At 40.6% G+C, this 21,309-nt stretch overlaps 1 protein-coding gene and 1 long non-coding RNA gene across 2 annotated transcripts in view; one reads left to right on the top strand and one right to left on the bottom strand.

Moving 5' to 3' along the window:
• Window positions 1-251: 251 nt before the first annotated feature.
• LOC136792642 (uncharacterized) lies at window positions 252-8,173 on the bottom strand. The gene is made up of 3 exons (XR_010836725.1): window positions 8,127-8,173; window positions 5,936-6,040; window positions 252-393 (listed from the first exon to the last, which is right to left on the bottom strand). It is a non-coding gene; the product is annotated as an uncharacterized lncRNA (long non-coding RNA).
• A 4,792-nt stretch (window positions 8,174-12,965) lies between these two features.
• The window catches only part of MIB1 (MIB E3 ubiquitin protein ligase 1), a 112,265-nt gene continuing 103,921 nt past the window's right edge, over window positions 12,966-21,309 (top strand). The window contains exon 1 of the mRNA XM_059039479.2: window positions 12,966-13,316. Coding sequence (XP_058895462.1) covers window positions 13,088-13,316 — 229 coding nt within the window. The 5' untranslated portion in view covers window positions 12,966-13,087. The remainder of the gene's footprint in view (window positions 13,317-21,309) is intronic.

Here is a 21,309-nt window from a genome sequence, read left to right as displayed (position 1 = left end):
GCATGTTGCAGTCGGTTGAATAGTGACTGTAAAAAGATATGTCTTGCATAGCACAGGGAGATCAGCTCGGTACTTTGTGACCACCTAGAGGGGAGGGATAGGGAGGGTGGGAGGGAGGGAGACGCAAGAGGGAAGAGATATGGGAACATATGTATATGCATAACTGAGTCACTTTGTTGTAAAGCAGAAACTAACACACCATTTTAAAGCAGTTGTACTCCAATAAAGATGTTTAAAAATAAATAAATAAATAAATAAAAGATATGTCTAAGTCCTGATACTTGTGAATGTAACCTTAGTTGGAAATAAGGTCTTTGCTGCAGCTGGGTTAAGGGTCTTGAGATGAAATCATCTTGGTCTTAGGGTGGGCCTTAAATCCAATGATAGATGACCCTACAAGAGAAAGGAAAGGGATATTTGAGAGATACACAGAAAAGATGGCAATGTGAAGATGGAGGCACAGATTGGAGTGATGTATCTACCAGCCACGGAATACCAAGGATGCTAGGAGCCACCAGCAGCTAGGAGAGAGGCATGGGATGGATTTTCCCTCAGCAACTGGAAGGAACTAATCTGGCTGATACCTTTATAGTGGACTTCTGGTCTCCAGAACTGCAAGAGAATAAATTTCCATTGTTTTCAGCCCCCCAGGTTGTGGTAATTTGTCATAGAGAACTAATACACATGGAATATATTTTTTTCCATCTATTTGTATCTTTGATACTAAAGTGAATCTCTTAGACAGCATATGGTTGGATCATGTTTTGTAATTATTTTTTATCCATTCGGTCAATCTCTGCCTTGTTTTTAAAGACAGCTTTACTGAGGGACTTCCCTGGTGGTCCAGTGGTTAAAACTCTGTGCTTCCACTGCAGGGGGCACGGGTTCAACCCCTGGTCAGGGAACTAAGATCCCATATGCCGTGTGGTGTGGCCAAAAGACAAACAAACAAAAACAAAATAATAAATAGCATTAAAAACAGCTTTACTGAGGTATAATTCACATACCATACAATTACAGCGCTTAAAGTGTACAATTCAATGGTTTTTAGTATACTACATCATAAATTTAAAATAACTATAAATAAACACATTTATGTAGTAAATACATGTGCTGTCATTATATGTATTATATGTGGTCAAATACGTATAACAAAATTTGTCACTTTAACCATTAAAAAAAATTAATTTATTTATTTTTGGTTGCGTTGGGTCTTCGTTGCTGCACACAGGCTTTCTCTAGTTGCGGCGAGCGGGGGCCACTTTTCGTTGCGGTGCATGGGCTTCTCATTGCATGGCTTCTCTTGTTGAGGAGCATGGGCTCTAGGTGCGTGGGCTTCAGTAATTGTGTCACTCTGGCTCAGTAGTTGTGGCTTGCGGGCTCTAGAGCACAGGCTCAGTAGTTGTGGCGCATGGGTTTAGTTGCTCCGCGGCATGTGGGATCTTCCCGGACCAGGGCTCGAACCTGTGTCCCCTGTATTGGCAGGTGGATTCTTAATCACTGCACCACCAGGGAAGTCCCTAACCATTTTTAAGTGCAATATTCAGTGACATTAATTATATTTTCAATGTTGTGCAATCATCACCACTTCCATTTCTAAAACTTTTTCATTGCCCCAAGCAGGAACTCTGTAACCACTGAGCAATAACTCCTCATTGCCTTTCCACCAACCTCTCTGGTAACTTCTAATCTACTTGCTATCTCTGTGAATTTGACTATTATAGGTACCTTATATAACTGGAGTCATACAATATTTATCCTTTTCTGTATGGCGTATTTCATTTATTATAATGTCTTCAAGGTTCACCCATGTTCTAGCAACAGAACGTCACTTGTTTTTATGGCTAAATCATATTCCATTGTATATATATATATATATACCACATTTTGTTTATCCATTCATCTGTTGATGAACACTTGGGTTGTTTCCACCTTTCAGCTATTGTGAATAATGCTGCAATGAACATTGTCATACAAATATTTGTTTGAGCGAATGCTTTCAATTTCTTTGGGTATATACCTAGGAGTGGAATTGCTGGATCATATTGTAATTCTTGTTTCATTTTCTTTTTATTGTGTCAAAACATACATAGCATAATATTGATCGTTTTAACCATTTTTAAGTGTACACTTTAGTGGCATTCACTGTTCAGATTGTTATGCAACCATCACCCATCTCTCATCTTCCCATCAGAATATCCCAGTGAAATGTTGTAAGTGTGGTAGATCTTGGGGGTAGAGAAGTAATAGCTAAGGGAAAGTTTGTATGGTTTAGCACTAGGAATTATAATTGCACTGACTGTCAGTTGGCAACTTTTTCTGTCATGGAATGCCTGAGAGGACTCAAAAGGGTTCATGGTAACATGAGGAACTGCTGGAATTTATATGTTGAGCATCTGAACACATGCCAACAGGGAGGGAAGGATCACTTTCTCATCTTCCTGGTAACAAAACAAAACAGAACAAAACAAATCAAAACAGGGCTTCCCTGCGGGCTCAGCGGTTAAGAATCTGCCTGCTGATGTAGGGGTCACGGGTTCAAGCCCCGGTCCGGGAAGATACCACATTATGCGGAGTAACTAAGCCCGTGTGCCACAACTACTGAGCCTGTGCTCTAGAGCCCATGAGCTGCAACTACCGAGCCCACGTGCCATAACTACTGAAGCCCACACGCCTAGAGCCCGTGCTCTGCCACAAGGAAGCCACCGCAATGAGAAGCCCACGCACCACTGGAGTAGCCCCACTCGCCACTGGAGAAAGCCCGCGCGCAGCAACGAAGACCCAACGCACCCAAAAATAAATTAATTAATTTAAAAAAAATCTAAGATGTCACAAGAGTCTTCTTACATTACATATCAAGTTCTCACGGTTGGTGAATCTAATTTGGAAGGACAAAAGAAAAGGAGCGCTGTTTGTTGGCTGGGATTGGAGGAGATGCGGGGATGACGCAAGTGTGCCTCTGCTCCCAAAGACGGATTCTGACAGGCAACAGGTGTGTGGGGGCTGATACTGTCCCTACTTCTGAGCAGAGTGCCTTCAAGAGCCAGCATGGAGCGCACGTCAAAGATTATGGCCCCTATATAGGCTTGCGTTTCTGACAAGTTTGGCCACAGAAATGCTTGCAGTGACTCCTTAGACACCAAACTTCGGCGCTTCTCAAACCTAAACATGTTGGGATATGTTAAAAATATGAACCAAGAACCATTATATGTACAAATATTATTAATGCCTTTATCTTACAGGTGAAGTAACTGGGATCAGAGAAGTTAGGTGATTTGCTGAGGCTCACAGAGCTGGCAAGCCTCAGCGTGAGCTAGAACCAGTCTCTTCATTTCAGTGCACATTTCATTCTACCACATAGTTTCTATTCAAAAGGTTGACACTGTCTAAAATGTCAGATGATTTCCTCTGAATCTGTTTCAGAATTCAAACAATTTCTGCTTAAGCATTGCACGATATGTTCCAATGTAGTCATTAGTATTCATTTTCCAAAACATTTTTTTTTTCTCGAGCATTTATTCCACTTTCTTTGGCACTGGTATCCTTGCTTCTACCGCTAGACCAACTGCTTTGGGTAGAGCTGACACCCCATCTAACTTAAGAGTGACATGAAACCCAGGCCTATCATGACCTCAGAGTTTGATTCAAGGATAGGTACACTTTCCTCAGAGTCACTATCTCACAAGGAGACTTTTACTGAGAGTGTTGGGAGGGGGCAGGGAACATCTTTTCTGCTAGAACTTCTAGTAGTAAGGATGAATGAAGCCAGGAGCCTGAGGCCACTTTGACTCTAAAGGACGCCAAGAAAAGGAAAGGCAGAAATGAGAACTGGAGAAAACCTGAATCCTAAAGATGTCGTTTGAGCTCCTAAGCCAAAACACGCATTAAACTAGAACTTCTTTTTCTTTTTTTCTTTCAGTTATATGATCTAAGAGATTTCCCCTTTTGGTTAAGCCAATTTGAGTTGAATTTTCTTTTGAAATAAAAAGGTCCAACTAATATAACATTGTTTTGATTGTTTAGAAAAAATAATTTTAGGAAGGAAGAGGATGGAAATCACTAGAGAGTAAAATTTTAAAGTATTATATCTAATTATGAGTCAAGAACTTGAATTAGTTAGGACTGCTTTCAGCTTCAAGTTACAAAAACAACTAAACAAGAAGGATCTAAAAACAACTTAAACAAGAAGGATATTTTTGTTTTCATATAAAAGAAGTCTAGAAGCAGAAAAGCAAGGAAGTACCAGGGTTGGTTAACTCCTCAGTGCAGTATCATTGAGGACCCAGAATCCCTCCTGTGGGCATAGATTGGGACCTTGAGACTTAGAATGAAGACATTTGGATTCAGACAAATCTGAGAAACTTGAATCTTCATGTCCCCCTTAGATTCTTCCTTCCTTTCTTCCTTCCTTCCTTTCTTTCCTTTCTTTCTTCTTTTCTTCCTGCCTTCCTTTCTTTCTACTTCTTATTTTAAAAGTTTAAGACTCATAATAAGTTGCAAAAATAGTATAGAATTCCTGTGTACCCTTTGCTCAGTTTCCTCCAATGATAATATCTTACATAAACATAGTACCTTGTAAAAAATAGGAAACTGACATTGATACAGTTTTATTAACTCAGATGTAGGCTTTATTCAGATTTTGCCAGTTTTTACATGCCCTTTTTTTTCTCTCTCTTTTTTTTTTTTTTTTTGCACAGGCTCCGGACGCGCAGGCCCAGTGGCCATGGCTCACGGGCCCAGCCGCTCTGTGGCATGTGGGATCTTCCCGGACCAGGGCATGAACCCATGTCCCCTGCATTGGCAGGCGGATTCTCAACCACTGTGCCAGCAGGGAAGCCCTGCCCTTTTTTTTTTGAGTGAACAGTTCTATGAAATTTTATCATATGTGTGGATGCAAGTAACTATCACCACAGTCAGGATTCAGAACTGTTCCATCACCACAAAGAAACTCTTGTGTTGCCCCCAAAAGTCATACCCTTCCCTCAGCTCCAACCCCTGGGAACTATTGATCTGTTCTCTATAACTTTGTCACTTTAAGAATGTTATATACATGGAATTATGCAGTATGTAATCCTTTGAGATAATGTCCTTGAGATCCATCCAAGTGGTTGTGTGGTTGTGCATTTCATTCCTCTGAGCTTTCTTTGCCAACCAAAATACTCCTTTTCCCCATGTCTCAGAAGACTAGCTTTCTATTTATTGAAGACCCTGTAGTGAATTCATCTGAAGTAGTTCGTCCTCTGACTTGGTAGAAGAAAGATCATAAGCGCCATCCCCACCCCCCCACAAATTGCAAGATTTTTCAAATTTATATTGTCAGAGACCTGAGAATATATAGGGAATGGATTCTCCAACTGCCTGACAAAAAACAAAAAGCAGAAATTAACATTGGACTGGGATGAATTTAACATGGGAGCACTTTCCAGAGTTTTCAGATACAATGTGTAGTTCAAGCAGCAGATTGGTTGATAATGGTGGCTTATTTTCAGTAGGTTAAGAGGTCAAAACTTCCCTGGTATAATTTCAAGGAAGGAACCCAAAAGCCTCAGAAGCAGGAAAAATTGTCCCAGAGGACACTCTTTTCACTAAGACATTGAGAAATGCATTGATTAGGGGATCACTAGTGTCTTTAAAAAGCTCACTGATGGCTGCCATCTATAGGTCAGGGTTGATGGTGGGAGATTTCACCATTTAAATAGATTCCTTGATTTCAAGCCACAGTAACAGGCCAGGTGTCAGTGATTAACCACCAGAGACTAAGTGAACGCAGATACTAAGATGGGCCAATAGGACCAGAGTGGCAGTCAGAATGCTTTAACTCATATAGCTCCATGGTGGTGGCTATTAATCACAGTGAATTAAATAGATGGGCACCTCACTTAAATACTTTTAGATCTATACAATCAGAAAGATTCTAGCTCTGGTAGACACAGACCTGAGTTACCACAGTGAAGAGCCATGGCCTTTCATCCAGTGTGTGGATATACGCCATTTCACAGGTTCTTGAATAGAGAAGAGGTTGGGTCTTCTTGAGAAAGCCCTGTGACACAACCAAAAATTTATCCTATAACTCTCCTTCCTTTTTTTCTCCCCCCTCAAACCCAGCAGCCATTTCCCAGAGTGAATGGGCACTAGGGAAAGGGAAATTTCTCTTTTAGGAATTTCTATATACTGGCTATGAGTATGCCAATCCTTGTGGGCACCCAAGTAACCACTGGAATCCATTGGTCAGAGTGGTAGCTTACGGAGGTCACGTGGTTAATCCAGTTTGGGCTCTAGCACACTGTACAATTATTTCAGGGAACTAACTATGGTTAGTTCCCTAGTTCCTGAATGCATAGTTGGAACAGACATACTTGGCAACTGGAAGAATATGCATATTGGCTCCCTCATCTATGGAGGGAAACATAATAGTAAGAAAGTCCAAATGGAAGTCCTGTAACTGCCCTTCTTTATCAAAGCAATAAACCAAAAGCAAATTACACCCCTAGGGGAGTTTCAGAGATTAGTGCCACCATCCAAGACTTGAAAAATGCAGGGAGAGTTATTCCTATCACCCCCCCACCACCACCACCATTTAAGTTGCTCTTTAGCCTGCAAAGGAAGATGGCTCTTGTGTATTATTACAAACTTAATCAGGTGGTGACTCAATTGTAGCTACTGTTTTTAGATGTGGTCTCTCTAATGGAGCATATCAATGTGTAGCTCCAGCTATTGCTGATCTACAAAGTGCTTTGTTCTCAGTACAATTTGACAGGCATCATCACAAACACATTGCTTTCATCTAGCAGGAGCAGCTGCACATCTTCAATGTCTTTCCTCAGGGCTATGTAAAGTCTACTGCTCTCTGTCATAATCTAGTTTGTAGAGACCTTGATTCCCTTACCATCCCACAGAACATCATGCTGGTCCATTACAGTGATGACATTATATTGATTTGACTTGGTGGGCCAGAAGTGTCAAGAACCCTAGATGCCTTAGTAAGACACATGAATACCAGTGGATGGCAGATAATCTAGGAAAATTTAGATCCTATCACTTAGATAAAGTTGCCAGGAGTCCAGTGGTCTGGGGCATATCAGAATATCCTCTGTAAAATAAAAGGCAAATTGTACCTTTAGCTGCTAAGAAAGAGGTAAAAACACTTGAACTTTTTTGTATTTTAGAGACAAGATATATCACATTTATATTGTTTTGTACAAGCCAGTTTTGAGTAGTTCCTAAAATAAGAGAAAACTCTGAAGCAGGCCCAGACTGCAGGGCAAGCTTCTCTGTCATGTGGGCCATATGACCCAGCAAGGCCCATATTGTTACATATCTGTGACAGACTGTCATACAATATGAATCCTCTGTCAGATGTTGATAGTAGAATCCCAGTGCAAAACTCTAGGGTTTAGTTCAAAATTATGCCCTCTTCTTTCAGTAAGTATTCTCCCTTTGAGAAATAGCTCCTGCTTTCTTCTAGGTTGTGGTTGAAACTAAATGCCTGACCATGGAACACCAACTGAGATATGTGCTTTGAACATGTGACCAATAGATGGTGCTCCCATAATCATAATCAACAGGTTCAGGAATCAAGGGGTTGACGTGGCTCTTTTCATTCTTATACTAGTAGATAATCACCCTGGAAAAATGTTTTGATTCCTATTTCTACACCTGTGTGTTTTACTGGTTATAAGAACTTATTTCCCAAGTGAGGAGTGTTTCCACCAGAGGATATCAAAATATTTCCACTGAATTGGAGGTTGAGACTGACGCTTGAACATTTTGGGTTTTTCAAACCACTAAACCAACAAGCAGAGAAGAGAGTTAACTGTACTGACTGAGGGATGGGTACCAATTATTGAGTGGAAATGAGATTCTTGCTACCGAAAAGGTTAAGAAAGGACTGTGTTTGGAATCTAGAGATTCTTTGGGGGTACATTTTGGAATAGTTCATTTATGTTCTAGTAAAACTTAGTGGTAGACCACATGTATTAGTTAGGGTTCTCCAGAGAAACAGAACCAATAGGGTGTATACATACACATCTTCATATATATATAATATATACAAATATATAAAATATACTATTAATGTATGATAATATATAAGCAGACACATCTTTATACATAATGAAGAGACTTACTATAAGGAATTGGCTCATGGATTATGGAGGCTGAGGAGCCCAAAGACCTTCAGTTGGTAAGCTGGAGATGCAGGAGAGCTAATGCATGCAGTCTGAGTCCAAAGGCTTGAGTACTAGGAAAGCTGATGACAGGTGTTAAGGTCCAGTCGAAAAGTCCACAGACTCAAAACCCAAGAAGTGTTGATGTTTTGGGCTGAGTCCAGGGCCAGAAAAAAACCCAATGTCCCAGCTCAAGTAGTAAGGCAGGAGAAGTTCCCTCTTATTCAGATGTTTTGTTCTATTTAGGTCTTCAATTGTTTAAAAGAGGCCCACTCATATTAGGGAGGGAAATCTGCTTTACTCAGTCTACTGATTCAAATGTTAGTCTCATCCAGACACACAAACACTCACAGATACACCCAGAATAATGTTTGATCAAATGTTTGGGTACCCTATGGCCCAGTCTAGTTGACACATAAAATTAATTATCACATTACAACAACCCACTAAGAACTGAGTGAAGTCCTTCAAAAATGAAGATTTGGACCACCTGCCAGGTATAGGACTACAGTCAGTTGACAAGTTGGCAGAAGGAAAAGGAAATGTGGGCTGTGTAATGGAAAGAGGGAGTTATAAATATCAACTATGGTATTGTGAGCAGAAACAGAAATGAGGACAGTAACAGCTCTGCTTATTTTCTTCCTTTCTTGTTGTATTAGTTTCCAAGTGCTGCTGTACGAAATTATCACAAACTTCGTGGATTAAAACAACAGAAATTTATTTTTTCACAGTTCTGGAGCCTAGAAATCCAAAATCAAGGTGTTGTCAGGACTGTGGTCTCTCTTTGAAGGAAGTAGGGAAGAACCTTTCCTTGCTTATTCCTGGTTGCTGGCAATCCTTGGCATTCTTGTCTTACAGGAGCATCACTCCAATCTCTGCCTCTGTCGTCACATGGCCTTCGTCCCCATATGTGTGTGTCCAAATCTCCTTTTCCCTTCCCTGGTAAGGACACCAGTCATTGGATTCAGGGCCCACTCTATTCCAGTATGACCTTATCTTAACTTGATTACATCTACGAACACTCTTTTTTTCAAATAAGGTCATATTCATAGGTATCAGGGCTTATCTTTTTGGAAGATGTAATTCAATGTGCAACACTTTTTTAAAAAAACTTATTTATTTTTCATTTTTATTTATTTAATTTATCTTGGTTGCACCAGGTCTTAGTTGGGGCATGTGTGCTCCTTAGTTGCAGCATGCATGTAGGACCAAGTTCCCTGACCAGGGATCGAACCTGAGTCCTCTGCATTGGAGGGCGGATTCTTAACCACGGCACCGCCAGGGAAGTCCTGTGCAACACTTTTTATGCATAAGGCCAATTATTTTCCTCCTTCTCATTTCCCAGACTCTTTTTTTATTGAGGTATAAGTGACATACAACCTTATATTAGTTTCAGGTGTACAACAAGTGATTTGATATTTGTATATATTGCAAAATGATCATCAAAATAAGTTAACATCTGTCACCACACATAATTACAGAATTTTTTTTTCTTGTGATGAGCACTTTTGAGATCTATTCTTGTAGCAACTTTCAAATATACAATATGGTATTACTAACTATAGTCGTCATGTTGTACATTACATCCCCATGACTTATTTTATAACTGGAAGTGAAGTATGTACCTTTGACCTCCTTCACCCTATTCACCCACCCTCCAATCACTGACTCTGGCAACCACCAATCTATTTTCTGTAACTATGACCTTGTTGTTGTGGTGTGTCTACTTTGGAGAATACTAATTTAAACATCCAGGGATGCAGAAGATGATTTATTGCAGTGAAGGAAGAAAGTATGAAAACTTTCCTATTTCTTTGGTATCTTATTCTCTTGAAATTTCTATTTTTGAGTATACTATATAACATGTAACATGTTAATACATATATAAGTTATACATTAATAAGTACACATATTGGAAGTACATGTTCAAAAATTTTGTACTGAAAGGATGTATGATCAAAAATATTTAGAGACCACTGGAAAACTGAATTAATTTAAGGGCCTTGAAATAGTATTAGCAACATGATAGTGTTATAAATTCACAGTGTATTTAATAAGGGGATGGATGGATAAGAGAGTGTTTAATATATAGAAATTCATCCAGTATTATACGGGTTATAGTTTTCGCTTTTTTCTTAACTTCCTCTGAAATCCTGGACAAGTTACTTAATCAGTGCTGGCCTCATTTTCTTCTTATCAAATATGTGGATTAGGTTAATTTGATTAATTGTACTCAGTGGTACTCCAGAGGTTTTGATGCGTTTCTGCAGAGCCCCTGCAAAGGGAAGACTACAGGCAGGTACCAGCCTTGCTATATTACTGGACCGCCAGGGAATTCCTGAATTGCTTCATCTAGAGAGCGTAGCTCCTGTTATAGGTCAGGGTAAGAACAGAGGATTTGTCAAGCGGCAGGCAAGGGATGGGGGAAGAAAAGAAAAGAAAACCACTGGGTTGGATCACCTCTTAAGATCCTTTTCCTTTTTAAGGACAAATAAAATTCTAAGTTATTATAACAAATCTCTGGTATTGCGAATAAAAGCTTGTCTAAATATGAGATGCTGTCTTAATAAGTATAAAACTCCTGGGTGAGATAAACACAATCAAATGTATGGAAAGCCATTATCAATTGACTGGGTTTGATGTAAAATGCAAGGTTGCACTATTGTCTTATCATCTCAGTTGGCCTTTTCTTGAGTTAGCTTACTTTACAAAGTTAACCACAGTATAACTTGTGCAGTGGCTATATTTTTTTCTAAAAACCTTTTATCAAGTTATTAACGCATGTGATCAATTTAACTGGTGAACAAGAAAAGAAGGAAACCAGAAAAGAACCCAGAGAGAAAAGAAAGAGTTGGCAGAGAAAGAATAGCACATTTAACACTTCCAGGATGAAGATGCTTTGAAATAGACTACATATTTGGTTGCTTATTTTGAACAAATATTTTAACTGCTTAGTTTCTAAAATAAGCTCTGTTTGGCCTTTGGGATTCCATATTGGTATTTTCCTGTTTCACTGACATGAAAAATTAAGAACATTTATTTCACTACATAATTATTCACTGGTTACTCTTTTTTTTTTTTTCCCCCACTGGTTACTCTTTAACACCCCCTTTCTTTCCACTTGATTATTCGATCCTGCTGGAGTATTCCTTGCTCCCTTGACTCTCAGGAAAAGCAACAGTATGCTAACAATGCATCCGTGTGGGCTGTGAACCAATGATTTAAAATCCTACACACCATGATGTCATTTAAGTAATAGCAGCCAGAAACCACTCTTACAGTCCTCCTATTTTGTTGTGTTTCTGTGATTTGGGGCCGAATTATGTAATGGATGAGCAAGATGTTGTTAAATGGGCAGTATGCTTGTAAAGGCTCTCCCAGGAGCTTGTGCTGTTTGGAGCCTACTTACCACCCTGACTCCACATAAAGGCAAGACACACATCATTCAGTAACATTCTGCTCAGTTTAAAAACACATCACTAATTACCCACTGTGGTCTGAAATACTTTCAATTTACATATACAGAAATACAAGTTGACCTTAATCTGTGTCATAATCTGTCCTATTCCCCACTCCGTTAAAAAAGAAAACTACATAAACACACTACTATATATAAAATAGGTAACTAATAAGGACCTATTGTTATAGTACAGAAAGCTCTACTCGATACTCTGTAATGGCCTATATGGGAAAAGAATCTAAAAAAGAGTATATATAGTATATGTATAATAGATTCACTTTGATGTACACCTGAAATTAACACAATATTGTAAATCAACTATACTCCAATAAAAATTAAAAACAAAAAGACGAAAACGTTATGTAATCCCAAATTCACACTTAGTACATTCAGGTACGCTAGAACTTGTTGAAAGACTGACCTCACCAGAGATACCCGGTTTCAGCTGCCCAGACCACATCCGGATGCTCACTGCCTCCAGTCCCACCTAAAAATCTGCCAGACGCACTTCCTTGCCCCGCCCCTTCCCTCACAGCCAATGGGACGCGCGGCACAACCAGTCCGCAGCAACTCCAGGGAACCGCCCCTCCATCGTCTCAGACTGGGGCTGGGCGTCTGCCCCTTAGCTTTTTCCAGGACGTGCGCATGCGCACCCTCACAGGGCCTTGGCAAGGCGCTTAGGGAACGATTTTCCCTCTGCTTTCTTTCTCTAGTCGCGCGACTCTGTAAAACCCTTCCACCGTACTGTTTCTGAGGAGCCCTGTCCTAATCCCCTCAGAGAACGTGCTACTGCGGCCTTCGGTGCGCCAGTACCCGGATGTGGCGCCGCTCTCGCCCGGCGGAGACTCTGTTGCTGGGCGGAGCGCGGCGGTGTGCGCGGGGGCAGAGAGAAGGGGGCCCCTGGGCCCGGGCGCTCGCCGGACGCCGGCAGGTACCATCACTGCCCACGGGGGAGAAGGCGGCGCCGGCGCTCGGGCGTCCACCCTGGAGCGAGGGCCCGGGGGAGAAAATAGGCCGGCAGTTAAGCTTGCTCCCCGCCGCCCGCGCCGTCTCCCCGGGGCTAACCTCCCCCGGCCCCCTGTGCTCCCCGCGCTCCCTGTCGGGGGAGAGCGTGGTCTCCTGGCGGCCGTCGCTGTAGCCCGGCCGGGGAGCCCGGAGGAAGCGGGGGAGTCCCCGCCCACGGCCCCCTCTTCTCTGCCCGCCCGCCGCTGCCGCCTCGGAGCTGCTGCAGGCCAGCCTCCAGTACGAGCGGGGGGCGCGGCGGCGGCGGCGACGGCTGGGGACCGGCTGTGGGCTCGGCGGGGACCGCGCCGCCGCCCCCGTGAGTTATTCTCACGTCCCCCGGGGCTCCCTGCCGCCCCCGCCGGCGCCGAGAGTCCGGCCCGGGCCCAACTCGCTCACGGGTCCCGCGGCGGCGGCGGCGGCGGCGGCGGCGGCGGCGGAGCCAACCGCTCGGGTTCCGATGAGTAACTCCAGGAATAACCGGGTGATGGTGGAAGGGGTCGGGGCCCGAGTGGTGCGCGGCCCGGACTGGAAGTGGGGGAAGCAGGACGGCGGCGAGGGCCATGTGGGCACGGTCCGGAGCTTCGAGAGCCCCGAGGAGGTGGTGGTGGTGTGGGACAACGGCACCGCCGCCAACTACCGCTGCTCCGGGGCCTACGACCTGCGTATCCTGGACAGCGCGCCCACGGGTAAGCGGCGGCCACCTGGCCCGGGGCCTGCGCGCGTGGGGGCAGGGGCGAGGCGGGGTGCGGGGGCGTTGGGAGGCCTGGGAGAAGCCGGTGGAGGAACGCCTACCGTGCAGCGCCTGGCTGGAGGGAGCGGGGAAGGAGCCAAAGGGAATTTTAGGTTCAATACCTGGTAAACAAAAACTTGCAAATAAGACCCCTCTTCTCTTCCCTCCGTCCCATCCCCAAGGGAATGATGGCTGCACTATCACGGGGATGCTTTCAAGCCTGGAAGGCACAAAGCACCGGCAAGACCGCAGACATTTCCCCTCCTCCTCCTCCTCTAGGGAAGGGGTCTGGAGAGGCCTGTCTAATATGCCATTGAAATTAATCAGCCACCGAGTGACGAGTGTCTGAAGGGAGGCTTGCCTTGCCATATGGTGTTTAGTTGACCGGTTACAATTGCCGAGGGGCCGTTGGTACCTCGGATTTGTTGCGATACCCTTTTTTCCTCATCTAACACATAGAAAGACTTGGAGTTCAGTAGCTGAATGCTGCTACTTAGTACCCTGTGGAATGATTTTTCATTTTAATTGTTTCGATGTATATCTTTATAACCAATAGAGGGGAAAACAGCCTAAGCTGTTGAACCCTTTCTTTGTGTTAAATACTCTTTTCATGTGGAAGATAGGTATAGGGGACACCTGATATCTTTTAACATCTCAGTTCATTTGTAAGGTTATGTCAGAGACTTATTCATTAACACAGCAATGAGTTAGTGTCCTTCTTGATTCACCAAATTTCAGGGAACTGTTTGTTACTGACTCTAGAATTTTTATATAATATGATAAACTGAAAGCTTGCTCTCAAAATAATTTAATCGAATTCATTTTCACATAGATTTATCCTTGGTACTCTGTTCAGTAGGAAATAGTTTCAAATTTAAAATTTGATGATTTTCAGAATGCTTAAATAAGCTATTTTTAAAGCTTTATGATTGAGTTTGGCAAAACCTAACAAATCCTGAAATAGGTACATAGTTATTGTTAGCACCAATAAAAAGGAAATTAACAATTTCAGGCAATTCAGTTTTTGAATAGGTAATTCATAAAATTGTGTTTCTTTGTTGGCATTTTAAACATTTCAGAGGATTTATGTGCAGGACCAACAGTACAAAAAGGGGCCACCACTGTTACCAGTTTCTTGTGTGTTCTTACAGAATACTCACTGCAAGCATATGTATTAATGTATTGTAAATCTGCAACCCTTTTAAGACCCAGTGGTAATAAACTACTATATTCTTTTCTGTACTTTTGCTTCTTAACTTAATAGTACCTATTAGTGATTGTTCCATGTTAGCATGGAACATAGATGTCTGTCTTATTCTTTTATAGCTGCATAATATTATAGTGATTGGATGCAGTAATTTATTTAACCAGTTCTTTGTTGATGGGTATTTGTATTCTTTCAGGTTTTCTTATTTACAGTGATGCATTGAATGAATCCTTGTACGTGTATCCTGTGCATGTGTACTGAGTACTTTGGAAGTGGAATTGCTGCATCAAAGAGTGCACATATTTAATATTTTGAGAGATGTTGACTAAATGCTTTGGGAAGACATTTTACCAATTTACCCTCCTACAACACTGTAGGGGGCATATTCCTGTTTCTGCACACTCTTAAAATTGTATCCTCCTAGCTCAAGCTAAAGTTTGAGCTCAATAATTTGGAGGCATCTTGGGATCAGTAATTGTAGGTTTATGGGGAATTTTAAATATCTTTCCAGGGTAAAGGTAAAGTGTAAATCGCTGTATTACAGTGATTTTTGAAGGGATATTCATGTTGTCTCTATGTTTTCTAGTATGGAGTATATCTGTCATGTAAATAGTTTCATTATCTTATGTAAAAACGGGTATTTTTCAGAGGTTTAAAAAATCTTAGTTTACAGGATAATTTTACACATTATTTAATTTGTTGGTAAGTATCAATTCATCTTGTTCATCTGATTCTGTTAGCAAACATTTTAAAAACACTTCTGGAGAAAATTAATGTTAAATAAAGCAAGAAAGTAAAATTTCTTTAAAAAGAAAATGTATGGCATGTTAAAATGTAGAACAGTACTGTTCGTTGTTTAGGACAGGGTTTCTCAGTTTTGGCACTATTGCTGTTTTGGACTGATTAGATAATTCTTTGCTGGAGTTGGCTGTCCTGTGCACTGTGGCCAACATCCCTGGCCTCTACCCACTGGTTGCAGTTATGATAACCCAGCATTTTTCAGACATTGCCAGGTATGATTGCTGCGGGTTGGTACTCATTGGTTCGGGGATATGTACATATGTGGTAAAAGTATACCAAAAAATAATAATAAATGCCAAGTTCAAGGGAGTGGCTATCTTTACACTGAAGGAAGTGGAGTGTAGTAATTTTTTGGGTAAGTTTTATGTCTTAAACTGGGTGGTGGTACATAGGTGTGTGTTATATTTTTATGCCTTTTGTGTTCTTAAATTTCATAGTTAGTTTTAAAAAGTCTTGTAATATTTACCAGGACAACTGAGATTGTCTTTGGTTATTCATTCTTTGTTCCTTACTTGTTACCCACATTATATGAACAGAAAATTTATTGCAGTCTGTTTGGGAATTAAGAAATGGGTAGCTTTTAAAATAAAATTCTGTGAAACTTTCCTGAAAATTAAGGATTCTGGAATGGTTGAGTCATTTTGAATCTTTCTGATATTTCTTTACTGTGTGTTGGAGATTTGGTCTGAGGGTTGTATGTGGGGTCTGTAACATTTTGGCACAGAAGCTTTGTTTTTTTTTTTTTCTTTCAGGTGACACATGATAAATTTGAATTTATGGTCTAGGATAGTAAAACCTTGAGAAGAGGAGCATTTAGTATATATTTGAATGATATAATTTCTATCTTGTATCCAGATATATTTGGTTAATTTGTAGTGAGGAAGAAGATCGTGAAAATATATATGTTATTGGTGAATTAGTTTGAAGTTAATTTTGTGAAGTCTGTAATCAAGTAGGTATAGTTGACCTTTTATCATTTAGGTACTGATTTTATAGGATTTGGGGAGAAATGTGTTTTTACTTAATGCTTGTTTTTTGGTCACTTGACTACAGTGTTGTATAGTTACCAGAGAAAGAGTGGAGAAAATAAATATGGGTTTCCTATTAAAGTTCTTTCTACCCTCCTGGGTATAGATAACGAAAGTTAGGAGTATAGATGATTAGGTTTATTTAAAACTACCTTCTGGTATTTTTGGTCCAGGCTGTTTGGGGGGCAGTTCTTTGTACTTTTCTTCCACCCTAGCAAAGAGTGCTTCTTAAGGTCATTTGTGGACCAGCTCCTTAGATGTCATTATTCAATTGAAGGTCTAGAAGTGCTGACCGTGGATAAAAAGTGAAATGGATTAATAACCCTCAGTGTTGCCTTTCTGAGGCCTCCTGTTTCTCTTCTGATCTGTTTCTAGAACTACAGGAGAAAAGAGTGTTATCAGGGGACAGAGTCTTAGGAAAAAACAGGACTTGTGTGAACAAGGTTTGGGGAATAGGATGCCAGACCTGGAAAGGATGAGATTTTGTGAGAGGTTTTTTACTAATGGCATCTGTAAGGAAAACTTGATTTTCCTATAGATCCTATCTATTTAAAATACTTACGTAAAATGTCTTCTTTTTTATCTTCATCTGCTAAAACAATGTTTTAAGTGATGAAAGTCCATCTAGTTTTAATACTCCTTGTAAATTGCAGCTTGGTTGAACTGAGGACCTCAAGAAATCAACTTGAAGATCTCAAGAAATAGTTATCCCTCTGTCAGTACTTCTCAAACAGACAGTAAGCATGCAGATTAACTGGGAACCTTTAAAAATAGACATTCTCATTCAGTAGGTATGGGATTCAGCAAGAGTAGTTTAAAAGCGCCCAGGTGATGCAGATGATGCTGGCTCATGGACACACTTTGAATAGCAGGTTGCTAAGTGATTGCTTGTCTTTTGAGATGTCCAGGCTCTTTGTTGTTTCCTTTTCCCCTCAGCTGATTCCAAGCCTTCATTGTTTGTCAGTAATATATGTCTTCAGTTTTGGAGACTGACATTATTGGGCAGGAAGAAGGGGAGGAAATAAAGGAACATGAAACAGCTTTCTTTAAAAAAAAACAAAAAACAGTCTTTTTTAAACTATTTTTTAAAAATTTATTTATTTTATTTTATTTATTTTTGGCTGTGTTGGGTCCTAGTTACTGCGTGCAGGTTTTCTCTAGTTTCTGCGAGAGGGGGCTACTCTTCGTTGCGGTGCGCGGGCTTATTGCGGGGGCTTCTCTTGTTGCGGAGCACGGGCTCTAGTTGCGTGGGCTTCAGTAGTTGTGGCACCCGGGCTCAGTAGTTGTGGCTTGCGGGCTCTAGAGTGCAGGCTCAGTCGTTGGGACGCACAAGCTTAGTTGCTCCGTGGCATGTGGGATCTTCCCGGACCAGGGCTCAAACCCCCCGAGTCCCCTGCGTTGGTAGGTGGATTTTTAACCACTGTGCCACCAGGGAAGTCGTGAAACAGCTTTCTAATATATGTATTTGTTTGCAAATATAATGCTGTCTTAATATATATTCTCATTCTAAACTTATCTCTCTGGTTGGATTAAATATTGCTTTTGGATGTATTTCCCGGTAGCTGCCCACCAGGTTCTCTCTTCCACCTTCCTTAATTGCTAGGCAGTGTGATCACAGTGCACTCTGTCTACTGCCACAGGTATGCTGTGTTGTAATTGTCTTTTGCATGAGATTATTAGTTTGAGAGGAAGGATGTGTGTGTATGTGTGTGTATTCCTTGTATCTCCATTTTCTAGCAAAGCCATAGCTCTGGATGAATATTTTCTGAATAAAATGCTCTTTTCAAAGAACTTTGGACTCATTTGATCTGCGGTTATATAGATATTATCCTAACACAGATAAAAGGGAAGGCTTGGAGAGATGAAGAGACTTGTCCAGTCACAGAGCTGGTGAATGGCAGATGTAGGGATGAAAACCCAGTTCATTGCTTTTCCTCATCAGTCTCTCTTCCATTTATAGTATAGTAGTTCAGAAATGATCACCATTTGTATTACTTTTCCTGAGGGAAAATTGATTAGGAAATTTAAATAATTTATTCTAGTGTGAGATATGGTTATTTGATTAACAATGTAACATTGTTGGAGATTAATGGTTTTTCTGTGTGTATCCAACATGACAGGTAGTTTATTACATGTAATTATCTTTAGCCCCCTTATATCAGTCCTGTGAAAGAGTTTTTGCAAAGTAGTTGCTCTCAAAGCAAGTAATTGAGCTGCACATGAGGCTGTCAGATTCTCCAGCTCAGCTGGTCAGCCTTTACTATATGGTATTGTTTTTTTACTTTATTGGGGTTCTTCATCTTTCATGTTTTCTTTGTTCTGAACAGTGGCCCAAAGTCCCAGTCATCCTGCACTCTTGAAGCCAAGCTCTGCCCTTGGCAGAAGATGTGACATGGTCATATCTCTGAACTATCAGATCTTACTGAAACTCACCTTGTTCATAAAGCTTCTTTTGTTTTATGAGAAAAATTGGCTTATTAATATTTATGTTTGTATGTGTGTGCTCAGGGGCAACATACTTACATTACCTGGTGTGGGAGAAAATTTTCATTTAGAAGTTAGAAGCCAGCTAGCTAGCTTTTTCGTTTAGCAATGAAATAAATGGATTATATCAATTTAAATATAAATTTCCCTCTACTTTTGAAAATTTGATTTAATGTTAATAGTAAAGAGCTAATATCTATTCATACAGCTAAATCACAGCTAACCTGGGAAATACAAGTTAAAAAAAGAGATTTCACCCCATTTAGATTGATTAAACGTCTAGAAATAGTATGCATTGTTAAAGAACATGGGGAAATCAGAACTCTCAAGTTACTGGTGGGATTGTAAATTAGTACAACTACTTTGAGAAGCAGTTTGGCAACATCTTGTAAATTAAAAAAAAAATTCATGTATCCTGCAATTGAGAAAATTTACTTCTAAATGTTATGTCACGAGATTCTCAAGCACACATCCATAAAGAGATATGTATAAAGAAATTCACTGCAGTCTTGTTTATAAAACCAGTAATTTGAAGTGACTGAAAATTTATATGTAGAGTATATTATGTTGCATGAGTCCCATACAGTAAAATATTATCAGTTAAAATGAAAGAATTAGCCTATATTTACCAGATATATAATGAGTGAAAAAAGTAGATTTCAAAGAGATACTGTAGATAAAACTGTGTTTTTTATGTAAGTTTGAAAAAAGACTTAAAAGTTCTTTTTATGGAAAAATATATATAGAAAAAGGATAAAGACTTTAGACTGAAAGGATCTAACCTCAGGGTGGTATTTTGGTATTTTGCTTTTCATCTCATCAAATTATTATTATTATTTTTCTTTTTAATGAGAGCAATGTGATTTTTCTTCATTGTTTTTGGAAATCTTGGTTTAGTATGTTAGTAAATCAAGTCTGATTCTACATTGAGTTTGTTTCCATTCTTGATTTTGTTGGATGCATTAGCTCTCAGGAGACCTCACGAAGATAGACTATAGATCCAAAGGGAAGAAGTGCATTTCTGATGTGTGCTTGTTGGATATGGAGCTGTTGTCTCTTGCCTTCAGCTCACCCTCTGCGCTGCTGCCCGCGAGGCTGGGCTGGGACTCTCCACATGGTATTTTTCCTTTGTCAGCTGGATCCCTGTTGACTCTGCCAATAGGGGGCGCTGGATGGAGACTGGAAGGCTTGGGGGTGGGGAGGGATATACTCTTTCTTGTTTTGCTTGCTCTTTCTTCAGGTATCATTTCACTGAGCAGGATTTCAGTGTCAGTATTTGATTCCAGTTTGCTTATTTCCAACACCATAAGAAGTAGCCTGATGTGCGCACCCCCCCCCCGCCCCGCCCCGTGACGCTAGCACCTGCCAGTTGCGACCCTTCTTTAAAGGTCTGGATCCCAGCCCTATGAGACCCCTCTTTTAAGCCTCTTCCTTTTTTTTTTTTTTTTTTAATATGCCATGATTTATTTCTTTTTTAAAATTGATTTACTTATTTTTATTTTTGGCTGCATTGGGTCTTTGTTGCTGTGCATGGGCTTTCTCTAGTTGTGGCAAGCGGGGGCTACTCTTTGTTGCGGTGTGCCTGCTTCTTATCGCAGTGGCTTCTCTTGTGGAGCACAGGCTCTAGGCACGCGGGCTTCAGTAGTTGTGGCTCGCGGGCTGTAGAGCACAGGCTCAGTAGTTGTGGCACATGGGCTTAGTTGCTCTGGGGCATGTGGGATCTTCCCAGACTAGGGCTCGAACCCATGTCCCCTGCATTGGCAGGCGGATTCTTAACCACTGCGCCATGTAAGTCCCCGCCTCAACATTTTAATAATACTGTTTTTCATTGTTTCCCCATTTTTACAAGTGGTGTGGTTTCCTATCTCCTGACTGGACCCTGATTAATACAGTGTGTTTATCAAATCTCAATCTTATTTTTCTATCTCATTTAAGTAAACATTTTTATTGAAACTTAGTAATTTTCCATCTTTTCTGATGCTGATCATGTCTAACAAATGAATTGGATAGTGTTTCACTTTTACATTGTGAATAAATAAATTCAAAATCTACTGAATTTAAAATGAAATAAAAGTGATTTTCCTTTATGGATGCAGATATTAGAGTTTATTGGTGATACACATTTTTTCAGCATTAAAGACCATATAATGACGGGAGTATCTCCAAATGTCAGTTTTCACCGTGCTTACTCTAGTTTCTTTTGGACTGCGTTTATTTTCTTATTTATTGTCAGACATCACCTTTACTTGGAAGGGATAGATTAAATGGTATAATTTTAAAATATATGTATCTTCTAGGGAGCACACCGTTAACAACCACTTTTCATTCCAGAAAAGGTGTGCAATTTGGGAGTACTTATTTTATTTTTTAAAAAATGGAACTATTCTTAATTTTGACCCTCAAGCACTTTGTTGCAAGATAATCAACAT

The sequence above is a fragment of the Kogia breviceps genome, chromosome 15 (assembly GCF_026419965.1).
Source record: "Kogia breviceps isolate mKogBre1 chromosome 15, mKogBre1 haplotype 1, whole genome shotgun sequence".
In the NCBI taxonomy this organism is placed as follows: domain Eukaryota; kingdom Metazoa; phylum Chordata; class Mammalia; order Artiodactyla; family Physeteridae; genus Kogia; species Kogia breviceps.
This window is presented reverse-complemented; position numbering and strand designations above follow the sequence as displayed.